The sequence below is a fragment of the Pleurodeles waltl genome, chromosome 8 (genome assembly GCF_031143425.1).
Source record: "Pleurodeles waltl isolate 20211129_DDA chromosome 8, aPleWal1.hap1.20221129, whole genome shotgun sequence".
In the NCBI taxonomy this organism is placed as follows: domain Eukaryota; kingdom Metazoa; phylum Chordata; class Amphibia; order Caudata; family Salamandridae; genus Pleurodeles; species Pleurodeles waltl.
Window position 1 is genome coordinate 461,122,718 of NC_090447.1, and position 24,907 is coordinate 461,147,624.

Sequence of the window (24,907 nt, forward strand, 5' to 3'; positions counted from 1 at the left end):
AGCAGGATTGACTAATCCGGGCCGCCATTATTCCAGGCTCACGGTTATGAGACCTTTTGGACCTCAGCAGAATCTCGTCCCAGGCATACAGTGGACACATTTTGGCATAATTCTGTAACCAAACCTCTTGCTCTTATGGTCCTCTATCGCACAGCTAGCTTTGTGGTTCTAGAATTGTGGATCATGCCGAATGTTGACCTCCAACTGCACAATCCTCGAGCAGTGTGCTATTCTTGTTTGGCGACTCTCCAGAGTCCCCCAGTTAAACAAATACTGTACTGAGTTCCCACTAAGTTGGTTAAAATATATATACATCATTGATGCATCCTAAATTGGGGTATCTCTTATAGCGTAAACATAACAGAGACAAATAAACCGCAGAGGCTTTAAATAAATCTGCACATGAGCAGGCGCCCACATCATTTTGGTTTTTGATATTTTTATTAGATACTTATGTATGTTCACGTCAATCGTCACTGTATTTCTGCAGTGAATAATACTAAACAAATACTTTCCTATTACTTCACACCTACAATAAATAAAAGTATATCACCCATGGACGTTTACGGTTTAAATCTTCACAGAAGGTTGTTGTTTCTTTATTATATGCTCAAATTGCACACAAAAAAGGTTAACAGGCTCACTTTGTGTAACACTGCCCTTCTTCATCGGTAGCTTGTTTTGCGCTACTTACTCGTAGCAGCCTTGCGAAGGATTACATCGAACGTTTCTGAGTGCAACATTCATAATAAAGGAACTTTTTTGCACGTTTACGTTTTTACAGCAGGTCCTTGCTTGCCAGGGGCGGATTATTTTTGCAGGCAGATAGAATTTACTGCTTATCAAAAAAACAGCAGCTTTTCCGCAGTCATACATTCAGAGCTGGGGCACAACTAAGACGCTGCCTGGGGAAGGGGTGCGAGATTTATACTGGGAATGAGTTGGCCACACACAGTTTTAACTTTTGGAATATTCACTCCTTTCCAAAGGGGGTTCACACCTAATTTGTGTTTTACGTTTGCCGTAAAAGTTTATGGAGTAAATATACTAAATTGGGTGTAAAAGTGCTCTATCGCCACCCTAATTTTTTTATGGGTTTGGGGAAAGTGTTTCCCAGCGCTATCCACTTCCATTCTTTACTCACATAAGCTCCCCGCCTCTATTTCGGCAGCATCTGACAAAGTTTTGTTGCGACCTCAAGGAAACACTAAAGTGCTATACAGTAAGCAGCCAGGGCCGGCTTTAGGGCAGTGCGAGCAGTACAGCCGCACCGGATGCTGGGCGCTGACCTCATAGGGGCGCTGTGTTTAACAATAATTTATGAAACTTGAGATATAAAAGCACCTGCTGAACAGTTCCTTGTGCATCCAGCCTTCAGGAAGCAATTAAAATGTCAAGGTACCTCTTGTGATTAATGTCCCTGCTAGGGAGAGAAATGGGAGTTTTATCTAGTAGCAGCTTTGACTCACCATAGAGTTGCACAGAGGGTTAATATGCCTGCTGAAAAGAACAGAACTATATTTTATGTGGATGGCTGAGTGGATTACTAAACCAGCCTTTACAATCTCTTTAAAACAAATGAATGTATGTGAAAGGGGGGCTATGGGGAGATGAGGGGCACATTTGGCGGGTGGTAGTGAGGGAATCCAAGGAGGTGGTCATGGGGTGGGGAGGGCGCCAAAAAAGACTGTCGCACAGAGCGCCATCAGTGCTACAGCCGGCCCTGTAAGTAGCATACCATATTGTAAGACATATTTTCCAAGTTGAGACAGAATAGTGGATGTGTGCGAATGCACATTTTCTGCCTACTTATTTCTATCAATTAGCCTCACTGTAGACAATCTGCAGGACCAAGTATGGGAGGATAAGGATGCGCGTGAAAATCTACTAGATGAATAAAGGGGAGCGCCTGGAAATCAACAGCTTACATAGATGTCCAAGAATGCACCCAGGAATTTTGTGAATGTACAAGCAATTAGAAATATATGCAGCTGATGCAAGTGAAGCTCTACGATATGAGATTTCTGCATTTATTTTGACTTGGGTACAGAACAGTCAGCCAGCGGTGAGAATGAGGTGTAAGTCACTGTCAGCTGCCTCTAAAACACCTCAATCCATGTATGACTCATCCTAAAAGAAAATGAATCAAGCGATATATAAAACACAAATCAGTTTGGGCCTTACAGAAAACAGTTACGAATGCAGGAAATCATAATAAAAAGAGTATGAAATTTTCTCTTCTGGTCAAAGCAACTCGTCAAAAATAATATCTATCCTTTCTGTGAGTAACAAAGATTATGGCAAGAATCCCTATACCCTCCCAAAAGGGTCTCTTTGTCGTTGCTATTTATCTCCCTGCTCAGTGACTTGCCCTGTCCAAACTTCTTCCATGCTAGGCACTATTAACAAGTGCTTCTCCCTTTCTCCCTTTCACTGTACAGATTTTAGTTTTAGATCAATATTGATAGTTAGAGCCCGACCGATGAACCTGTGAAGATACTGCACTGTATTTAATTTAAATGATATTAAAATTATACTATCATGCTTCACAATAATCCAAGAACTGTGTGAGAAACGTTCTCCCTTCTTACAGGTGCTGGAGACCGGTATCAACAATTTCGTTTTACTCAGCTTGACTAACGACCATTTCCAATGATGCCATGCAACTAAACTTTGAATAAAATCATCTTTCGGTTGGAATGATTGCAACCCAATGCTTACAGTATAATCCACTTAACAAACAATGAACATTGACAAAACTTTTTGAACGTGCAATGCAATCCAAGTTATGGGCTATACAAAAATAAACCTGAACTCTGTGTCAGTGGCATGACGGAAATGTTAGGATGTGGCTTTTCACTGTTTGCTCTCTACCTCCTCCTCTGCCCAATCTTGTGCTGCGGGGTATTAAACCAGTTTACGCAATCAGGCCCAGATTTACTAACCTTTTAGTGCAGCAAGGCAACTTGCAACTGCGTTAAGTGACAGGGAGAGAGCAGAAATGCACCATACCTATTAACATTTAGCAAACATTTACTCTCATAATGCTGGAGTACTTCAGGCAGCCTAATTGCCAATGCAGGCACCCTTGCACCACGATTCAAGAGTCCCTGCGTAACAAGGAGAATTATTTTTGCGCAGGAAGGGACATCTTCTTGCATAAAAACAATCTTTCAAGGCATTTTCCTCTTTTTATGACTGCTGCAGATTTAAGCACACATAGAAAGAGTAAATAACGAGAAGGAAAAAAGTTGTTTTTCCGCGTTAGACCATCGTATGGTAGGCATAGCGATTTCATGCAATCCCAGGTTTACACACCTATGTAAATCTAGGACTGCATGAAATCCGTGGGTGGATGCATGGGAACACCCATGTTCCACTCCTGGAATGCCTCCCAGAATGAAATCTAAGACAATGCAGTGCAAGCCACTGCATTGCGTTACATTTTTGTTTTTACAAAGCAGCGCAAGACAGCACAAATCGTTCCTTGTGTGGATTTGTAAATATCTACGAGCATTTTGTGTCTTTGGTGTGCCACAAAAGTGGCGTAACCATGATACAAACTGTTAGTAAGTCTGGCCCTTATTTTCTATACACAGGTTGGGATGTGAAGCACTTTTAGATTGCCACTCTTTTTTCAGGTCAATGTACTACTCCCCTATTAGATCAGTAACAACCACTGCACTGATTAAGCTGTACTTGGAGGGTAAACAAGTGGTACCCTAGTGATGATAGGCCTCTGCTGCTTTGTTCTATGTCTCAGCTTTACTCTAGTTAAAATTACAGATTATCCTGCCCAGAACACTGGGAACTCAAGCCTGGGAAGACCGACTTATACCTGTGGGAAAATTCAAGGGTACAAGGGAGGAGAGGGCATCGTTCCGAGAATATGTTTTTATAGTGGAATTAATAAACGTTCAGGACTTACAATGCCACAACCACTTACATGGGACAGGGCCCAAGAATTCAATCTAATCATTCAGTGTCAAGGCTATAGAAGACACCCACAAAAGGTTGACTTTAGCTACCAACTTGCTGGGAACGTTTAGACTACATAGGCTCTTCTGATGATAACAAAACAGTGATGCAAAGTAGTTCCTTGTCACAAACCAGCAATAGAACTAAGTAAATAAATGATAACAACAGTAGTAGCAGAAGGACCTGCCTATTTGAAGAGAAAGCACTTATACTTTGGAACGCAGGTTGAAGATGAAGAAATAATGATTGTGGCTTGTAGATGATGTGGCAGAACTCAGACATGGGCAAACAATATAGCCACCTCTGCAAAGCTATCTTGCAACACAAAGAGCTCTTTGGATGCCAAATGGCTTTGTTGCTAATATTGAACCCCTGGGACATGAAAGGTGATGGGATCCAATTCATCAAATTTATTCACGCCCCAACAAAGCAGGATGATACATACTGATAAAACAGTCCAGCAATCAGCAACTATGCAGTGCCACTTGGCTTCTATACCTCTACCAAACACCAAGAAGACTAACTGTTATTTCCTAAAGTTTCATCAGCTCAGCCTTCGATCAGCTCCTGAGAAGGGCGTAGTGAGTATACCACAATATTTAACCATATCCTTCCTTGCACCCAAAAGGCCAGGAAAGAACAAAGAGTCAGGGTACCACACTAGGGGTTGAATGAAGGATGAACTATTAATATGCAGTATTTGTTAATGATTTACTTGGGGACTTAAAATACAAAGGTCTGCAACAGAATCAGGTTACCCTTATATCGCAATCTCATTTGCACGTTGAACCACACTTTTTCCTCCTTCTACAAGTTCATGTTTCTGTTTAATTCTAGAGTCCTTTACCTCCACCCCGCCCCACAAAGCCCTGAGCTCCTTGGGGCAGTCACCGTAAGTGGCTACGTTCCCCGTGCAAAGCCCGGAACAGCCTTTATTATTCACACATAATACAAAAACATACGTAGCACATGACTCACCTGCAGCAGCACTGACAGATTTAATACACTTGCGAAACATGCTAGACAAGACCAAGCATGCAGTGAGAACACTTTTGTGGCGTGGGTGATGCATAACCACATAATGTGTAGGCATGACTAACGATTGAGAAAGTCCATCTGCTTCAGGATGTGTGACAAGATGCCTTACTTACCTGGTTGCAAAACAATGTTAGTCATTCCAGAACCTGAATTAAAATGGCAAGCTGAGCACTGGTTCCTTCAATACTAGGTGGCATAAATTCCTGCTGCCAATCCGCAAGATATTTCAGCTCGTGGATCACTACTGGAATTTTTAGAGAATTCCCCCAAAATTGTAAATGGACACTATACCCAGAAGTAAACCTACAAGAGCAAGTGTACAGTTTGTTTGTGAACCAGACCACAAGTGAGAAGCTCGATTCGGTAGAACAGCATAGAAAAATTTCAACAACATTTACTGGAGTGTTTAGTAGATGTTTTCTTTGATGGGAAGGTGTTCTCTTTCATAAATCGCAGGTTCATGTTGAGGTTTCATATGCTCATTTAGACATATCCATCTCTCCAAATCTTTCTTCTTTGTACTTGTAGTAAGAAAGACAATACTGCACCAGGGTCCACTGAAATTTCGCATGTGGCTGCAGAGTCTTACATTTTCAACACTTTTCGATTGTACAAGTAACTCTTTGGAGTAGGTTGTTTTAGAGAAGCATATTAGTTGCTGTTTGGAACAGCACCAAAGTATGTGTCTGTGTCAATGGTGGACACCGCTCCATACCAATTCTGTAGGCAGACATGTTCTATGTTCATTTTCATGAATAACCATTCGTAGTTGCGAGGCCACTTTCTCATCCCTGGATGCCTGAAAGATTGGGAGACAAGGAATGAAGAATGCTACATATGGGCATGGAAAAAATAATTTCAAAATTACACAGCCTTTTGTTAGCCATGCTGGAGTCATTTACAAGACGGATCAGGGAGGTATCACTGTGGTTTAGTGAATTTCTATTTCTTACACATCCAGGCCCAGATTCATTAGATATGACGCACTGTTGCGTCAGAAAAACGTGCGCTGGGTTTGACACTTTGAAGCAACATGGATGCGCTGTATTTAAGCTACGGCGCACCATACTATAAGATCCCAGGCTGTGTCAAACATTTTGACGAATCGTGGGGATGATGGCGCACAGTGTTGTAACGCATCTGCTCCAAAAGTGACGCAAAGCTCATTTGCAGCACGTAAAGCAATGTTTACGTGCTGCAAATCAGATTTGCGCCTCAAAGGAGTGCATAGTGCATCGGAAAAGCCTCAAAAAATGACACTTTAGCCAAATGTGTTGTCTCATAAATTTGGAGTGGTGCCTGCGCCACTAATGCATCAAAACTTTTGGCACAACAGCGGTGCAAGCCTCCCATAAATATGCCCCCAAGTGCGTAAGACTCTTCCTTGTACAAAGAGAACCATAACACCGAGAAACTCACAGTCAAAACTGTTCTGCAGGAAGCCAGAGAACAGCCAAATCACAAAGCAATTTGCACAACTAATTATATGTAGGTGCGCAAATAGCTTGATTTATGAGTTGTCATTCCCGTTTGGTCTTTACACTTCCAAACTAATTTTATATTTAGATGTATTTACTCATTGGGCTTGGAGTGGGTGGGGTATTCACACAATTTGTAATGCACACTCTCACATTGAAAAAGCTTGGAGGGTCACTCCAGTCAAGAGCAGGAGAAAGACCATATCCAGGATGGGAATGATGAGGGCAATTTATGGAGGTGTAGGATACGCTTTTTCCCCAAAGGTAAAATATATGCCTTGTGTACAAAACGTTTAAAGTGCAAATGCCCTTTTTTAAGTATTCACAAGGTACAAGTACACCTGCTACATTTACAGCTATAGTTTCTCATTCCTAATGCTTACATATATGATTAATCCTGCCTCAGCTTTCTAGTAGTATGCCTGGAATTTTCTAAGACTTTCCCTGAAAAAATGACAAACTACACTAAATGAGGAGCTAAACCTACAATAAACATAAACTTTTGTTTTTGTGAATCAGGCCATAAGCGAGGACCTAGCTTCAGTAGAACAGCATACACAATTTCAACAACATGCGAGTGCTTGTTCCATGGGACAACGTTTTCTGCAATGAGAAGTAGTTTATTTAACAAATAGAGCTGTTTCAATCAGAAGCTACATCTGTCAAACATTAATCCAGTTTTATAAAAGCAATATATATTTATGGTTTTACATGCAGCCTGAGTACATGGCTGTTTCTTGAATTTGTGTAATTTTCAACCATCATGAACTCTTACTTGGGTGGAAATGAACTCAGTGTTAGAAGGTCTTTTTATGGTTCTCAGTATGAGTGCTTTTCTAATCTCAATAGGGCTCATTTCTGACTCTACTGGGATCACAATTTTTCAAGATTACAACTGGACTGCGGTTTTTCACCTAGACACTTCGCCGGCTTTCTGTCCTGGGGAAATTCTGTGGCAGCTGATGCGAGCAAGCAACTAGGAGAGTTTGGGGGTACTTGCCCTGAGAAAAACATGGAAAAAAGGGGATCAAATAGGTGACATCTAAAGGATTTTTGGGGCACTGGCCAATATACATTTTGGGTCTCCCAGTTTAAAACAATTTAACATGAATTAACCCATTTCACCTTGTTCGCGCCCTGTTGATGGCAAACAATATTTAATTATATGTTAAACCTTCAGAAACAGGTACACACAAAAACAGCTGAATGCTCAAGCAGCCTGATGTCCACCAGTCAAATAGCATCAAAAGAAAGATTGAACATACACACAAGCTGTTTCTTTTCGAGTTTGGACCCAGATATTTTCAAATGCAAAAACAAGATTTCTATGGCCAGATTTACAAGGTCCTAGCGCCACCGGAGTGTCATTTTCAGTGATGCTCCAGTGCCGCTTTACACTGCACCATATATACAAGGAGGCGTTAGGCCACTTAACGTCTCCTTGTAAATATGGGACCCTCTGAAGCAGTTTTCAGCGTCAGAGGGGCGTGCAATGGGTGTTGCTGTGGGCGTTCCACCACAGCACAATTGCTTTTGACATTGCCCCAGATTTATAAGAAGGCGCAAATCTGAGGCAGCGCCAAATTCTAATACATCCACAGGGGTGGCATTAACATGGCACAACGAGGAGGAATACTTTGATTCTTCCTCGTTTTTTGCTCTATGTGTGGGCATTCTGCAGCACATATAGAAAGAGCAAAAGGCCATGAACGATTGTGTAAGTGCAGTAAGGTGTCCCTTCCAGCACATAAACAATCATTCCAAAATGAAGCTTTGGTACTTCATTGTGTGCTGCAGTTTGAAGCACACACAGAAGTGTCAAATCACTATTGTAGATTGTTTATGTGCAAGAAGGGACACCTTCCCGCACATAAGCAATTTATCCCCTCAACACACACACCCTTGCACTATGGTGCAAGGATGCCTACATTGGCGCATGGAGCTTAATTCGGCGCCAGCGCAGGGGGAAACACAGGAGTGCACCTTATTCCTGTAAACACGGTGCATCCCCGTGTTTCAAAGGTGGTGCAGCACTGCTATTTTTGGCACAGCACCGTGCTGTGCCACTTTGTTGTAAATCTGGGCCCTAGTGACTAACCAGCTTGTTACTCCCATTTTAGGAAATACATGCTAAGGGTGCCCTATTAGATGATTTGTGGATCAGTGCATATTATTAAAATAAGACATACGCATGTAGGGCCAGATTTAGCACAGTGTTGTGTTGCCCTTGCAACACACAAGGGGCACAAGGAAGACACAACACTAAAGGCAGATTTATCAAGCAACACAAGGCCACCTTGAATGGCCCTGTATAGCTTGATAAATCTGTAGTAACGCAAGGCAGTGCAAATCACTGCCTTGCGTTACTCTGCCCCAGGGAGGCGTTCCATGGGTTGAGTGTGGGAGTTCACATGCACCCACCCATGTATTTTGGCACATTCCCAGATTTACCATTAGTGGTAGACCTGGGAATGCGTCAAAATGCTATGCCTCCAAAGGGGAGGCGTAACAAGAAGAAATATCATTATTTCTCCTAATTTATTCCTTTGTCTATGTGTGATGCATGCTGCAGCACCCACAAAAAGAGGGAAATGCCTCTCAGGATTGTTTTTGTGCAGGAAGGTGTCAGTTCCTGCACAAAATCAATCCTGCCTACAACGCAGAAACCCTTGCAACATGACGCAAGGGTGCCTGCGTTGGCACTAGGCAGCCAGTTGCCCAGCGCCAGAACAGGACAGGAATGAGTTGTATAATGTTAAATTTGGCACATTCATGCCCTTCCTCACAGTGTAGCAAGGTGGCTTGCTGCGTTTCACTGCATGAAAGATTGATTAATCAGCCCAAGAGTGCTTTTAATTGTACATCTTTTAGCTGAATATTTGTAATAACAAATATAGCTCCCTTCACTGTTGGTGTTCTTGTACAACCGGGAAAATCAAATCAAAGTACTGCTCTGAGGAATTCCATTATACAATTAGTTAAAATCGAACAAATTTTTCCTAATTTCCCTTTCCTTACCTCGTCACTTTCTCTTATGTATGTGCGGGCACTTCTTAGGCTAGACACATCTCTGTGACCCTGGTGAGTAGGATAAATCCTGATAGGACAGGATAAAGGAGATGGAGAGAGAACGTTATAGCGAGAGACTTGAAGTAGAGGGAGAATGTGGTAGAGATTATGTAGAGAGATATGTGAGTTAGGGAGAGGAATTACATAAATACAGAACAAAAGAAAAAGATAGGTAGACAAAGGAATATGTAGGTAGAAAATAAGTAGAGAAAAAGGTAATATTTTAGAGCATGGTAGAAAGAGACAGACCTGGGGAGCAGGAAAACTAGAGAGAGGAAGCAAAGGAATACAGTACTCCCAAGGGATAAGATAGAAAGAGAGAGGTAAAGTAGAAAAGGAGGTGAACTGGAGAGAGGTAAGGCAACAAGAGGTAGAGGTAAAAAGACGAGAAAACAATGTGCAAAGTTAAGAGAGAAAAATTAGAAGTGGTATAGACAAATGGATCGTGTAAAGAGAGTAGTGGCGAAGAGAGAAAGGGGGGAAGAGAGGAGCAAAGGATGTAGAGAGAGCTTGTACTAATGAATATCGAGCCAAAGAATATCGACATGAAAGATTATCGTGGACAGAATATCAAGGGACAAAATATCAGATGGTAAGTTCAAATACTCGAGTACAAATTTACTAATCCTAAACCCATATCAACGTTTCTTGAAGATATATATCACCCAGGTACATATATGTGGAGTTAGGTATAGAAAATCTATACGTAGCCTTTGATAGTTTGGATTTAAAATTTTGTCCTTGATACTTGCAATCCCCGATCTTTCTGGGTTCGCTATTCCGGCTGCACAACGAAAGATGGGTGAGGTGTACATAGCTAAAGAGCTGTGAAAGGAACATATAATGAGTCCGAGAGACTCATAAGGAAAGAGGTTGAGAGGTATTTAAGGTGGAGGAGGTAAGTTGAAATAGTGAAGGAGGTTCTGAAAGATATGTGTTTTTGTGAGAGAGAAAGAGACAGATATACAGAAGTTAATGACAGAGAAAAATGGGTAGAGGGAGAGAATTAGAGGAAGCCATAAAATAGTAAGTTATTTAGAGAAGTGAAGGAACGGGAACAGAGGCAGAATGAGAGAAAGGGGATGTGGAAAGGTGAGATAGCAAACTACTGGTAAGGTAAATTGAGATTTCAGGTAGGGAGGTAGTTGAGTGGAAAGAGGAGAGGTAGTGAGGGAGATGTGAGGTAGAGAGAGGAATGAGACAGAGTTGCGAGGGGAGCGATTGGGTTGATGAATAGTTGAGAGAAGTAGAGAGAGGGGCAGTAGTAGAGCCGTGGAGAGAGACATAGAGGTAAAGTAAATTTAGAGATAAGTGTGTGTGAAAAGTGAAGCCAATGAAAGAGCTACAGAAAGAACAAATAGAAGAAGCAGCGAGTAAACAGAGGCAGGGATGAAGTAGAGTTGAGATAGTGAGAGTGATATAAAAAGATTTAGGAACATAACATGATAGAGAAGGAGGTAGTATCTTGATATAGATGGAGATGGAGATAACGTTGAATGAGTTATATTGGGTCTATTGAGAAAATAGTCTAGTAGACAAAGTTGAGGTAGAGAGAGCTGAGACAGAGAAAGGATGAAGGTACATAGAGAAGAAGAGATTGAGAGATTAAGAGAGAGGATTATTGTAGAAGAGGTGAGATGAAGTAAGGAGAGAGAAATGACACTGAAGGATTATTTTTAATTTAATTATCACCAACTGCCTAGCAGTGCAAGCATTAAGGCAGGCCATGCCAGGCATTCACACAGAGATTTATTATTCTTTAGCGCAACAACCAAAGTTGTTGTGCTGCATTGTGCAAATGAGAGAATGCATTGTGCAGCCATATTTACTAAAAAGAGCCTGCAGATTCTCAAAACCTCTGTACCTGGGGCAGCCTTTGCAGTATAGGTGGGCGGGGTGTAGGATTGTGCTAGAAGCATACTGCTTTAGTACAAAATTCTATGCCTAGACTGGTGTTAACAATTCTACACATTGTATGTGTGCTGAACAGTGCAGTACATAGGCTATGTGTGTAATATTTGCAATAATGAAAAGATTTCTTCATGTGAGCACCTGGTTCATGGTGGCTATTTTTTAAGCAAAGCCCAGTCTGGCTATTTTAGTAGACTGGGCTTTGAAACAAAAACTTTGGTTGCTTGTGCTAACCTGCCTAAGGTACACCCAAGTAACATTCCCTTGATGCAAAGTGGTGCAAAGCAGTGCAAAGTCCCATTTACACTGATAAAATAGCACCTTACAAGCACAAAATACTGTTTGACTGGAAGTAAACAACCTCGCAAGAGTTGCACTGGTTTGCATCACCTTGTCTGACTTTGCCCAGGCCCACATTGTTAGTAAATCTGGCCCTAAGCTTCTGTTAAACATGATAAGCTGTCAAATTAGAAAAAGAAGCCATTTTTTATGAGCATCGTTATTATGGCAGGAATTTCGACCTTCCCTTTTACTTCATGACAGGTCACTTGGAAGGTGGGGATTTCGTGCAGTTGCTCACTTTGCCCATGCTTGAAAACGACTTTGGCACCAAATTGTACATTTTAAAACACAATGTTCACATATATTTGCTAAAAAGACATGGGCTTTGAAAGGACGCCCATTAACTAATCAAGTACCTTTATGTTGTGTCAAGGCAGTGCACTCTCGTGCTCTCCAGGAATTTACCTCACTTTTTCAAAGTGTGCAATGCGTCCAACCCCATATGTCACAAATTATTTCCATTATGCCAGCAAGATCCCGATATGCAATGGGCCCCTACCTTATGCCAAAAATTGCATGAAATAAGTCAATAACAGAATTTTGCAGTTTGTGCCACCCAGATATCATATGTCACAAGTGACTCTAGAATATCAGGACCACCATTTTAGCATGGTTGTCTGTCCCCTATATGCCATAGTTGTCCTCCTTCATGCCAAAAAGTGTCTCCAGGGTGGCAGTGCAAGCATTCTGCCACTGGTGTCTCACATGTGATCAATTACCTATAGTGTGCCGGCACCAGCATTTTGCTATTGGTGCCCCTTATGCCTAGAATTACTTTCAGTATCCTAGCACCAGCATTTTGCAATGGATGCCCCATCTGCCATGAATTACCTTCAGGTTTCAGTATGCCAGTGCCAGCATTTTTTATCATGGGTGCCTCTGTCAGCCAGGAGTTACCACCAGTATGCTAGGGGCAGCAAGAGACTTGCAAGCATACCATATACCCACACTCATGCTCACATTCATTCACTCACTTAGACTCATTTATTCTCATTCCCACTCATTCAAACTCATTCGTTCTCATTCTCACACCGCCCCACATTCTTTTTTCTCCTCATTCCCACTCACTCTCTCTTATACTCATTCTCATTCATTCATTCCCAGTTACTCACACTCATTCACTCTTCCTCCCTCACACTCATTAGCACGCATTCATTCTAATTCACTAACTCACTGTCACACTCACTTGCACTAAATCTTATTGTCAGTCTCACTCTGATTCCCACTCAGTCTCACTTATTCTTACTCTATGATTCACTCACTCCCACTCAGTTACACTAACTGTCATTAACACTCCCTCATTCTCATTTACTTCTCCTGTCACTCACTCATTAACACACATACACCAACATGCACACACAAACACAGTCAAATGCATATGTATAGAGTTTAAAATACTTTTTAGGGTCGAGTCTGCGTCGCATGCGCTTGCGCATGCGTATCGCTTGTGCAATGCTTTAGTAGTTAGAAAGGGGCTCAGAGCCCTGTCCATGTTACTTCAGTGTCTTTCATTGGTTTGTGGGCTTGCCTTTTAAAATCTGCTTGCTTTCATTAGTGGAAGGCATGCATACGTCATGCCTTTTCCGGTGGTTAGCCCTCCCCGAGCGCAGTGACCAAGTACTGAAAACATGCAAGGCTTGCTGTTTTTTCATTCGGTTTGTGGACTACTTTTTTTCACAGTGCGATCTCGCTTGGCAGAAGTCGAGCGCTTTGCATGACATCGATCCTGTTACATAGTTAATTGCACTTTTGCCGGTTACGTAGATAATTGCACTTTTGCCGATAACATTCACTACGAGTGAACTGTAGCAGCGTGATCGCGCTCTTTTTTTCTATTTAATGTGGCAAGAAAAGTCCGGTTGGGAGTTTACAACTACTAATAGCTCTAACTCTGGGAAATGTGAGACCTGTTGCATTGCAAATGCTTGTTTTTACTTACCTTCACCGGCTTGTGTTGATTCACTTCAGATTGCTGCAAGACAATCTACCTGTCAGTCTTTCATCGATTCTTGGGGCAGGAACATAGCTTCTTCACCACCTCGGGTACTGAATCAGGAAATTGAAAACTGAAGCCACTGCAGTCCATACATCATACGCTTACTGTGTAGGCTCTAGCTTTCAGCCACTTGCTTTTACACTCCACTCTCTACCACAGGATGGGGTGAATAGGTCCAGGCACCACAGACTGACTAGTAGCGCCTACAGGGCGGACGCCTGAATTGCCCAAGGCTTTCTTAACAGGTGATGCTGAAGCACATCACAGTTGGGGTGTGTCAGGCCCCTGAAGCCAGGACTGGAACATCTCCAGTCCCGGAATATATATGCCTAAAGTGTGGAGCAGGTGCCTCTATGATCCTGTGCCAAGCATCATACATGTTATTCCTCAAAATCTCTTAATTAGTGGTAATTCCTCCTCCCAACCCCCAAATAATTAACAGTGCCTGTGACACCAGTAATTCTGGGTGGAGGGGAATACAAGACAGATTACCAGGCCACTCATTATTGGTCCTTATGTGGACAAAGTCGCTCGGCCAGGGTTTTTTATATACGTTCTCTAAAGTCACACTAGTGACCACCTCATATATTATCAAATGCAACATAGATTTCACCAGTGCACTGGTCATTTAGCACTTTTGTTTGTACATTTCTGGGCTCTGTGGGGAGAATTTTGTGAACATGCCCTGGCCAAATATGTAGGTTGTCTCCCAGTTCTTCTGTTTTCTTGTGTCCGTGTTCCCTTTGTGTTCTTATTCTTTCCCTGCTGCAGTGTGTGTGTGGTCTAATTTGATTTCTTTCTGAAGGTTCTCCCTCTCACATCTTTCAAAAGCCTTCCTGTTCTGTCAGCCCCTGTGACAGGAAATCAAGTGAGGTAGTCTATTCAGTGGTATTCAATGATTCATGACTGACCTGGAAAACAGTGCTTTCTTGGCAAAGTCCATCTCTTCTGGAGGCACCATTACCACCTGGCCGGTGAGGGTTAGCCTTGCACACCGTGGGTCATCAGGATCAATGCTGTACTTCCTGTGTGGAAATGAGCAACATTAATGAATCTCAATCATCATGGCTTGTATAATGTGTCTGTGCTGCAGGGATGGAGTTCAAAAAATTCTATTTTTTACTAAGTATTGTTTTTCCTAATTTACTATCAGTGCACAATGGTACTGTGTAGTTTGTTAAGTACAATTCAGGGTTAAATTAAGAGAAATAAAAACACGGATTGGCAAAGCCAATAGAACTCACCATTAAGACCTATTGCCTTTGTCAATGGTTTTTGTCATGCTGTACATCATCCTCGATGCTGTTCAGCATGACTAAATAAGAAAAAAGCCCTATAACACGGCCGGCACCTCGATGACCCAGATGTTTTTATTTTTTTATTAGCTGATCCGAGTTGGAACAGCAAATTAAAATAAAATAAAATGTGTGATAGTGTTTTTTGGGTGGGGGTAGCAAAAAGAAGGGTGTAACCAGCATTACAACTACTGCCTACGATTGTAATCTGTGATCTTCCATGAAACAAAACACTTGTTTACAGCCTTTAATAAAGTGTAATAATCTACGCTTAAAGACATATTAGTTGCAAAATATACTTTCACAAAAAATAAGTTGGGCCTGCTATCTTTGATGTAACTATAATCTATCTATATATATAAATAGCTTGTCTTCATAACCAACTCAGGATTGCTGTATTGATCACATAACAGCCATTAGCCACATACTGCCGAGTACAATGATCTGTGAGATTCTCTCTAGCTAACGTTTTTTTTTCTACAGGCTTTAACACGGTGTAATAACGCACCACCATTAAAGACCTGTTGATTTTAACATACATGTAGATGAGGACTACTGTCTTTGTTGTAATTTTTCACAATAAACAGATAAGGCCTATGGCATCTGATAAAAGCGTTCCAAATAAACCAATCAAGCTTGTAGTTGTTGGCACTGGCTTCTGCCATAAGTCACTCAGCCTTACTGGATGGAGCATACGCTTTCCCAAAATATAAAATAAGCACTTTTTAGGTTTGGCGCTAGCCTGGGGCTTAAACCTTTATGCATATACTTATTAATAAGGGCTTTCTGCCAGCCCTCCTCCATCACAGCATATAGCATTGGGGCAGTGGTAAAACCCACTTCAGTCATTGGCTAACTTCACTGTGAGTGTCGGCATGCTACCTTTTCACAAGTGGTACATCCACGTAGCCAATGCCAGACCTATTGTCTTTACAAATGCTTGCTTTCAATGGAGCACACACCTAACCGATCAAAAGCTTGCAGAAAAAAAGATCCGTAAGTGGGTAGAGCTTAAACCCTTCTCCCTGTTTCTGTTTCTTAAAGCTCATTTTCAGGTAATCACATAAGGTAAGCTGCTGTTCTGTTGACAAGCCGGACCTAAAATGTAATTGTCATACTGTTATTTTCAGGCTAAACACATTTTAAAGAACAGAGTAGTACTTGAAACTGCAATCTGATTTAGTCTGAAAGCCAAATGATTTAGTCTGCAAGCCAAATGTTTGCTGGCAATACCACCTGGTTCCCAAACTGCTTTTGTCCACATCATGGCAAACGCACCCTTTTGATTTAGTAAACTGATTTGCCTGTATCTTGATGGGCATTGTGATTTTCATCATTCATTTCATGGTGTGATTCCAAACAAAAACTTGAAGTTTTAGTCTTGTAGACTTACACTTTGGTTTGGGATAAATATCCTGCTTTTCTGGAATTTCGAAATAATTCAAGGAGTACCTAAGTGACACTGCAACTGTTAGAGCTTTCAAGGGGTACTCACATGTGTAACTATCCAGACATATGCAAATCTAACATGTGTAAATACAACGGACAAGTGGATTAAATGTAATGTATATTTACATATCTGCAAATATAACCAATGATTTCATTAGAACTTCCTATCCTTTTTTATTTCTTAGGATTTTTTTTCCTGTAGGAAAATAGCCCACATTGCAGCCCCACAATTTTGTGGTATTACTTGCCCATTGCCTCTTCCCATCCGACCATCCTGTCTATAACATGAAAAAAAATCTTCCACTGCACCCAGGAAGTTTGCCTATAGTATATGAATACCCAGAAATGTGCACGTTTGTGTGTATTTATCCATAGAGCCAGGTAGTTTCGGCCTTGCATACACACACACAGCCAACTCAAGTCAGCAGATTTATATTGGCAAAAATTCGGAGTGCACTGCTAAAAACTACCTACCAACATTAAGTAGGATTTTTCAGGTTTCAGAAACATGAGTGAACATTCAGAAGAGCACAATAACATCACAGGAAATTACATCACAGGACTTCAGCTTCGACGATGACATCACACAAAATTACATCACATAACATTGGATCCAGATCACAGGAAATGACAGTATGGCCTTAGATCCAGAATATATTATGGGAAAGAGGTGACATAAATGAGTGGCTTTTGAGAACTGTAGCCAACCTTAACCTGAACAAAACACATCCTTAACTGAAAACGTATCTGCCCTGTTGGCAGTCACTAACTCCAGAAGTTACTATGAGGCATACATTTTAGGGTACTATGCAGCTTTCACAGTTTTATTGGCACCTGGGTGAAGGGGACTGACTTTCACCTCTTAAGTTCAATCCGCAGCTTCCCCAAAAGCAGTACGATGCCTAAAATAAATGAGTAGACTGTAGTTTGCTGTAAAAGCAGTAGCCCACCTTTTAAACAACCATGGTTGGCACATAAGGTGCAATGTTATGTTATGTTTCTAAGTGTAACATCAAATTCTGTAAATATGATTTTACACAGGTAAATAAAGATATTTATGAATCCAAGTTCAAAACAGGTGCAGAACTGCTTTTGTGAACTGGGCTCCTTGTGACCACTCGTGTGTCCCACTGTTATCCCAGTTCTTTTTAAACCAGTAAACTGTCTGGTGGCAGTAGAGCTTTGAGTGGATGTATTGCCCAATGTGTCAGTTGGTGGTACCTAAACCTGTTTGTTTTAAGGATCCTCAGAGTGTGTTTGCAATTTTCGAACAACTGAATTCAGACATCCTCACATAAATCTGCTAATATTCTGCAGTTGCCTTAACACCAAAAACCTACAGGCGTTTGCTACAGTAGATTAGTGTTAGTGTGAATGAAAGGTTCAGCGACCAGGGTATTGTGTCCCATATTTCCAATACAGTGCTTGTGACCTGGCTACAGAATAAGTGTTGGGTCTTGCCCATATAGGTACACACAAGACATCCCACAACATCCTACCAGTCACTGCTTGAGCCACATGACATGGACTTAGTGATGACAAAATTGTCACTGGGATCATTATTTGTAAGTTGTGTTGCCCTATTATAGCTTTTAACATCTGGATACCCTAAGCTACTTCTACCACTTGGGGCCCTTCGGATCTTTTGTAATATTTTGTTGGTGTGTTTTGTCATACAAAGGTCAACAACATTTCCTCTACCTTTTGGAAAATGGGATCTTCGTGTGGAGGACCTGAAAAACATAGATTAGTCTCAGCATGGTCGCTATTTTAATCGTGGGTATTTGCTTTATAAGGCGATATGAAGATTCTTCCATTTATGTAAGTGTCTCTTGATGTCTCCTACCACCAGGATTATATTAGTCATGAATAGATTTGAAATCCTCTTACACGGACAGCCAGATATTTCAGGGAGAGTTTCTTAATATTGGGGAGCATTGTCTCCCAGAGTGTTTACTTACCTTCTTTAGAGCTATGTACAGCTCCAATTTATCCAAATATATTTTGTACTCTAATGGTGTTCTAAATATTTTTTTTAAAACTAAAGCGGAGGTTATTCATGTTTCAGGGTTGGTCAGTGAAATTAAAACAATATTCACAACCAGGGAGATTTTATGAACTCTTCCTCCAAACTCCAATCCTATAATTTATTCCAGCTGTTTTATCGCCCGTGCTATTGGCTTGATTACCATGACAAACAGGAGAAAGGGACGTTAGACACTCCTACTGGATACCTCTTTGTATCCTAAACATCTTATTCTAATGTTAAACCATCATGGTCATCTTAATCCAGTTCTTCCCCAGTCCACATTTCAGCATCACTTTCATAAAAAATACCTACCTCACCATGTCAAAAGAAGCTCCGGAAGACCTAGCAGTATCTCTTTTTTGTTAGCTTACGTTTTCAAACGTTTGTCTATTCTAGATGAACCCATATTAGGCTTCAGGAGAATTGTTGCCTGACAAGTGGCCAAACGTTTGCTAGAGAGGTTATTGTGTAAATTCAATAATGCTACGGACCTGTATGATGAAAGGCCAAACATCCAAAAACAATAATTACCTCCAAAACTTACACTGCGTTCAAAATCGGAGCATTGGTTATGTACCGCAGCAAATGGTAACCAACTTAATACCAGAATGCATGAGCTGAATGGCAGGTATATTTTATTTTATTATAACTATAAATAAGTACACCTTTAAGTAAAAAACACACGAAACACAGACACGTGGTAGTGAAGAAGGGAAAATAAGGTTCTGGTGGGGTAAAGAAGATTTCTTTGTTAGCAGTGTGAAAAATGAATTCGACTAGACATTTTCCCAACTAAATGGTATAGTAAATTATGAAAAATTGACAACTCAACTTATCCCAATAACATTAAGTAGATAACAGACAGCGTACAAGAGGCTCCACTCCGCGTCATTATAATCAAACAGTCAATAATGATGTCAATAGTAAATAAATATATTAAAAGCGTTCGGCACTAGACTAGCGTAAAATGTGCATCAACCTTCCTCGTACTTTTTTTGAAACGTTATTATATTTGTAAGGATAATTAAGCTCACAAAGAAAGGGATGGAAGCATTGCTCATAGATACATTAATATCAACATGATGCAGGGCACTTCAGGTATATAATGAAGATGGCAAGAGACAAAAGATATATTCCGGTTATAGACAAGGGTGTTGCAGAGGGAGTGTGCGGTACAAACTATCCAGGCAATGTCGGTGAGGTTTCAGGAGGCCACAGGAGGACATAGGGGATTCTGAACATTCAATCAGAAGTAGTCGATTCCAAGGTGAGTAAATAAGCTTGCAATGGTCGACATATAGCTTTGAGACATATGGTTGCAATTGCACGTAGTCTTTGCTAATTTTGTTGCATTGAGTCATGTGCTTAAGCCGTGCAGAGTCAGTGGGACAGTGTCTACTATCCCAGTGTAATGTCAGTTCTCGCTTGGCAAGAAGTAGCACCAGTGAGGTAAATCGGCAGATGGACCTAGGGACATCATGGGTATATCCTAGCAGTGCCACTAGGGGATCTGGTGCAATCGTGGTACTAATTGTGGTGAAAAGTGTTGAGAAGATGACAGCCCAGCACCTACATATAGATGGACCTGTCCAGGTGAGATGCGCAAAAGCATCCAGGTCCTGACACTTAGGGCAGCGTGAAGAGCGTGGCAGGGGCTACATATGCTCTGTGTAGAAATGTGAAAAGAAGGACTGCTGTGACTCGCTGAGTGGTGTCTAGTTTCATGGCCAGAATGGCGCGGTAGAGTCAAGACACCAGTCAAGTTCCGTCCATGTAGAGATGGCAAGTGTTAAAGGTGGGAATTCATCCGGGACTAGAGGGTAAATAGGTGTACAGAAGCGCATAGTGTTATGTAATCAATGCCGTATAAAATTATCCATCTGAGTGGCCTTGTGGAAGCGGGTATCATCTGCATGTGTTGAACCAAGGCCATCTGGGAACAGATTTCCTACAGTATGTAGGTCATGTCGAAGTTGAGTGCGCTGAACACATTTTTCCCTTGTGAGGGGGAGTCAGGGATTATCAGACAGGGGTATGGTAGAGGAGTACAGAATCCCACCCCCAAGCACCCATGCCCAACATGTGGTAGACAAAGTCTACACATCTGTGGGGTCTAGGGGAATGCCCTTTGGTAAGACAGATGTGAATGGTAGATCATTGAGTTGGTCCCTTTCAGGTTTAAGATAATGGACTGGGGAGACTGGGTGGTATAATTGATAGGAATATTGGCATTGTGCTGCGAGGTAATATAGCTGAAAGTCCTGAACTTCAAACCGACCCCTTTTGTAAGGTAGAGTCAGTGTACCCAGCTGATACGAGGCTGACGTCCAGCCCAGATGAGTAGCAGAAAGAGGCTACAGATCATTTGAAAGAAACGCTGTCTTAATGGTATAGGGATTTTAAGAAATAGAGAAAGCAGGGGAGGATGACCATTTTAAATATGGGCACATGACCAGCCAAGGAAAGGGGGAGATTAATTCAGTGTTCTACCAGTGTCGAGAATTTGTCAATGGCTGGGCCGTAATTAAGCCTAATTATCTGGTCTTTATTCCTATGTAGACAGATGGCCAGATATTGGGTGGAATCTGTAGTCCACGCTAGTGGGTATCCAAGACACACAGGTTTAGTGTTGTCGGTAAGCAGGAAAAGCTCAGATTTGGCCCAGTTGATACATAAACCTGAAAGGTGTCCAGAATGTATACTTTTGCTTATTAGAAGGTTGGAGATTGTCTGAGGGATGAGGGAGAAATAGTATTATGTCATCTGTGTATAATGAAAGGAGGAGCGGGCCCTTTGTGAGTGGAAGGAGGTGATGCATATGTTCTTCCTGAAAGTGGTGGACCAGAGGATCCATCACAATGATTAAGAGGAAGGAAAGGGAGGGAGCAACCCTGCCTTGTACCTCTAGTGATCGGTAAGGCATTACTAAGTGAACCATTCACCCTCAAGCATGCTACTGGGTTAGCGTAGAGCAACATGATCAAGGAGGTGAAGTTGCAGGGCAAGCCAAGCTTCAACAATGTCGCCCTCAGGAAGGTCCACACCAAGGAGTTGAATACCTTTTTGGCAGGGATTGTTGGGAAGAGTTTGTTTAGTATTGCAAATACAGTTGGTAAATTAAAGGAAGGGATCCATGGGAAAGAAATCCAGACTGCTTAGGGGATATGATTTGTTTCATAGGGAGGGATAGTCTGGTGGCAAGAACTTTAGCTAAAACCTTGTTCTCCAGATTAAGAAGGTAAAGGGGACGATATGAAGTACATAAAGTGGGGTCCTTCCCAGGCTTCAAAAGGAGTGTGAGCACCGCTTCACACAGTGTAGGAGGTAATGAGCCGCCATCAAAGGCCAGGAGGTGCGAGGCTAACTGGTGTTTGTAGGCTTTGTAGAAAGCTCCAGTCAGGCCGTCAAGGCCTGGGACCTTGGACCCATCTAGGACATCTAGTGCTTGTAGAATTTCTTCCCACATTATGGATTCATTCAGAAAACTGCACTGGCCATCAGTTAGCCACACCATAGCAATCTCTGCGTGATAAGCAGAGATCTAGGATTCTCCAGATACGGACCGAGTGGTGCGTAGATTCTCAAAGTATTGCTGGGGATTCAGTCAGGATACCCTCATTGTCAGTAATAGCTATTCCAGGAGGGAGGCAGAGTTAGGTAACATAAAGGTGGTTGGGGTAAAAGAGCCGTGCCAAAGTGTGACCGGGATGTTCTCCCTCCCTATACCATCTCACAGTGGCATGCTTCCCAGATATGCCAACTCCCTGTCAGCTAAATCATAGAACTCGGCAGCAAGACCAAGGGTTTGTGTAACTGAGGGGCACTGTCAGACTGAGTGTCCCACGATCTATGCCGTGCAGTTCAGATTCGACTTGAGTCAGTTTGGAGTGCATATCTCGTAGGATACCGGCATGCTGAGAAATACAGATGCCATGGATAATAGACCTTGTAGATTTCCCAGAAGGTGGCATTTGTTGCCACCGTTCCCACATTTAAAATTAAGTATTTAACAATCTAGTCCTGTAATTCAGTGTGAAAAACCTGATCATGCAAGGCCCTACCCGCAAATTTCCAAAAACGTTCCTGACCACCGCCAAACAGGACAAACATCTCCAGGAGAACTGGACAATGATCGGGTAAAGTGTGTGGTAGATGCACAAACATGACGGATACCCCATTCTCTGCATTACGATCCCATTATAGCCTATGCGATCGTAATATGGTGGACGGGATATCTGTCACGCTTGAGAAGGAGTAACTTGCCTGTCTAACTCTAAATCAGGCCCTTAGTCCTGATCACAATGATGCCCAAAACACGATTATGGTGGGTGTGCAAAATACAGGACTGTGTTTTCAGGATTTCCAGCTAGGGAAACCTTGTCCTAGACGTGGGAGAAAATAGAGGAAATAAGTTTTTTCACTTATTCAGACAAGGTGGAATAAAATGAGCTGTTTGCATGGTATTTTCCTTGGCCTCGTAACTACCCACATGCAAATTTGCAGATCCCCTCTCTATGGCTTTCTCAATCTTTTCCAGTAAAATGCGACCCAATTAGTATTAAACTTACTTTTAGGGCAGTCTGGCACTGCCAGATGGGCCAGTTTAAAAGGAGTGGTGTATGCGCTGTTTTGGGGTCATGTGATGACACACAGTACCAAAAACAAAATGCCCCACAAACTGGTCCTTTCAAGCTGTCCCATCTGGCAGTCCCAAGCCGCCCAAAGGCCAGTCCAACATTAGGCAAAGCCATGATCGGACTTAAACCAGTAGCATGCAGATATTCTCACCAAAATAAACCCGTTTATTGATCCTCCCTGAAGCTCTTCAATCCAGTCTTCATATCGTGTAGCATTAATCCTGTTCATTCAGCCTATCTCGCTCCTGAGTTAAAGGTCTATCTCACGGGGCTGAGCCTGGTTTCAGTTTCTGTGACATTTTCAGCCATAAGTGATCTTTCGGTGGCAACCTTTCAGTACTGGATCTATCAATAGTGCAGTAGGTGCAGGAGCACCCGAGCTCAGGGGTAGAAGGGGCCACTGAACCCTAATAATGGCTGTATTTTCCTACCCAATCAGCGCGAGAGAGGGGGGCATTTTTTCTCGCTTGTATCAGGGATGAGGACATCATTGCTATGCCACCGTTATTTGTCAAAAATAGAGCAAAATATTCTTTTAAAGTGCAAGATGGGTTAGATCTTCTCTCTTGACGGGCGAAGAAAATAGATACATTTGGGCACGCGAAGGAACCTGTTTAAAGACTTCCTTCCGGCAGCAGATTAACAGCTACGCGATGTGCCCTACCTCCGTGTTTGTTGTAGTTTCAGCTTTGAGGAATGTTTTGGGCGTGTATCATGATCAAGCCTGGGCGCAGGAGACTCACTGGCGGAATGTCTGTCCGTTGACTGTTTTGCCAAAAGCAGAGTGAAAAAAGACCTTTCTAGGTGGAACTCTGGCAGGAAGACTAAGTGCGCACATTGTAACGTTAAAGAGACGGCCTATTTATTGAACATCATTCACAGGTTACCTGGATTTACAAGAAATCCTCGATAGTTGCTGTGTTGCGCAGAAACTTAAAAGTCTCCTCATTTCACATTTTTGTAAACAAAGTTTTTTTTGTTTTTTTCCAAAGGTTAATAATAATTGCGTCAAATCTACATAAATAAGATGAAGTGCAAATTCAAACTGACAGCAGAATTCAAGCACAGTTCTTTGCATGGGTCCAACATATTGACAGATAATGTGACTTCTTTAAAGGGGGCCATCCGGTGAGTGATGTCACAACACTTCTCAAAACCTCACTGGACGTCATCAAGGCAGCATTCTAGCCTGCCTGCTGGTGGTGATTGTTTCGATGCAGGACGAGAAGAGAATAGGTTTTTTTTATCTCCAAAGTGCATGGCCTATCTAAGGGCAAGCACTGTGAACAGGAAACCCTGTGGAAAATGTCACAGATTCGTAAAGTGGAAAAATAACTAGAACTGCTGCAGAACCTTAACACCTGCTACTGCACGTTATGGTAGTGCACGTGTGTATACAGAAGAGCATATGAGGGTGCCAGAGGTACAAATGTTCTTGGAAGTGAGTTTAGTCCTAGAAAGAAAGTGTTTGCATGGGTTACTTACAGGGAATACGGGAAGTGGGGGGCTGGCCTTGTGGCCCCAGCATGACACAAACCTTCTCTTTGAGAGGGCTCGACCATGGGTAGGACACAATCCTGAGGGGCCAATAGAGCTGGACGTGTAATACCAAGCTGAGTGTGAGCCACCAAGTGGAGTGTCCTGGGGTCATCCTGATCCCCAGACGTCTTTAAGAGGTGCAGAGG

At 42.1% G+C, this 24,907-nt stretch overlaps 1 protein-coding gene across 1 annotated transcript in view; it reads right to left on the bottom strand.

Annotated features, from left to right (window-relative positions):
* Positions 1–422: 422 nt before the first annotated feature.
* The window catches only part of CREG2 (cellular repressor of E1A stimulated genes 2), a 36,784-nt gene continuing 12,299 nt past the window's right edge, over positions 423–24,907 (bottom strand). Inside the window, exons 3-4 of the mRNA XM_069204414.1 lie at positions 14,724–14,837; positions 423–5,815 (exon numbers count right to left, since the gene is read on the bottom strand). Of these exons, the coding sequence (XP_069060515.1) occupies positions 5,668–5,815; positions 14,724–14,837 (262 nt within the window). The 3' untranslated portion in view covers positions 423–5,667. The remainder of the gene's footprint in view (positions 5,816–14,723; positions 14,838–24,907) is intronic.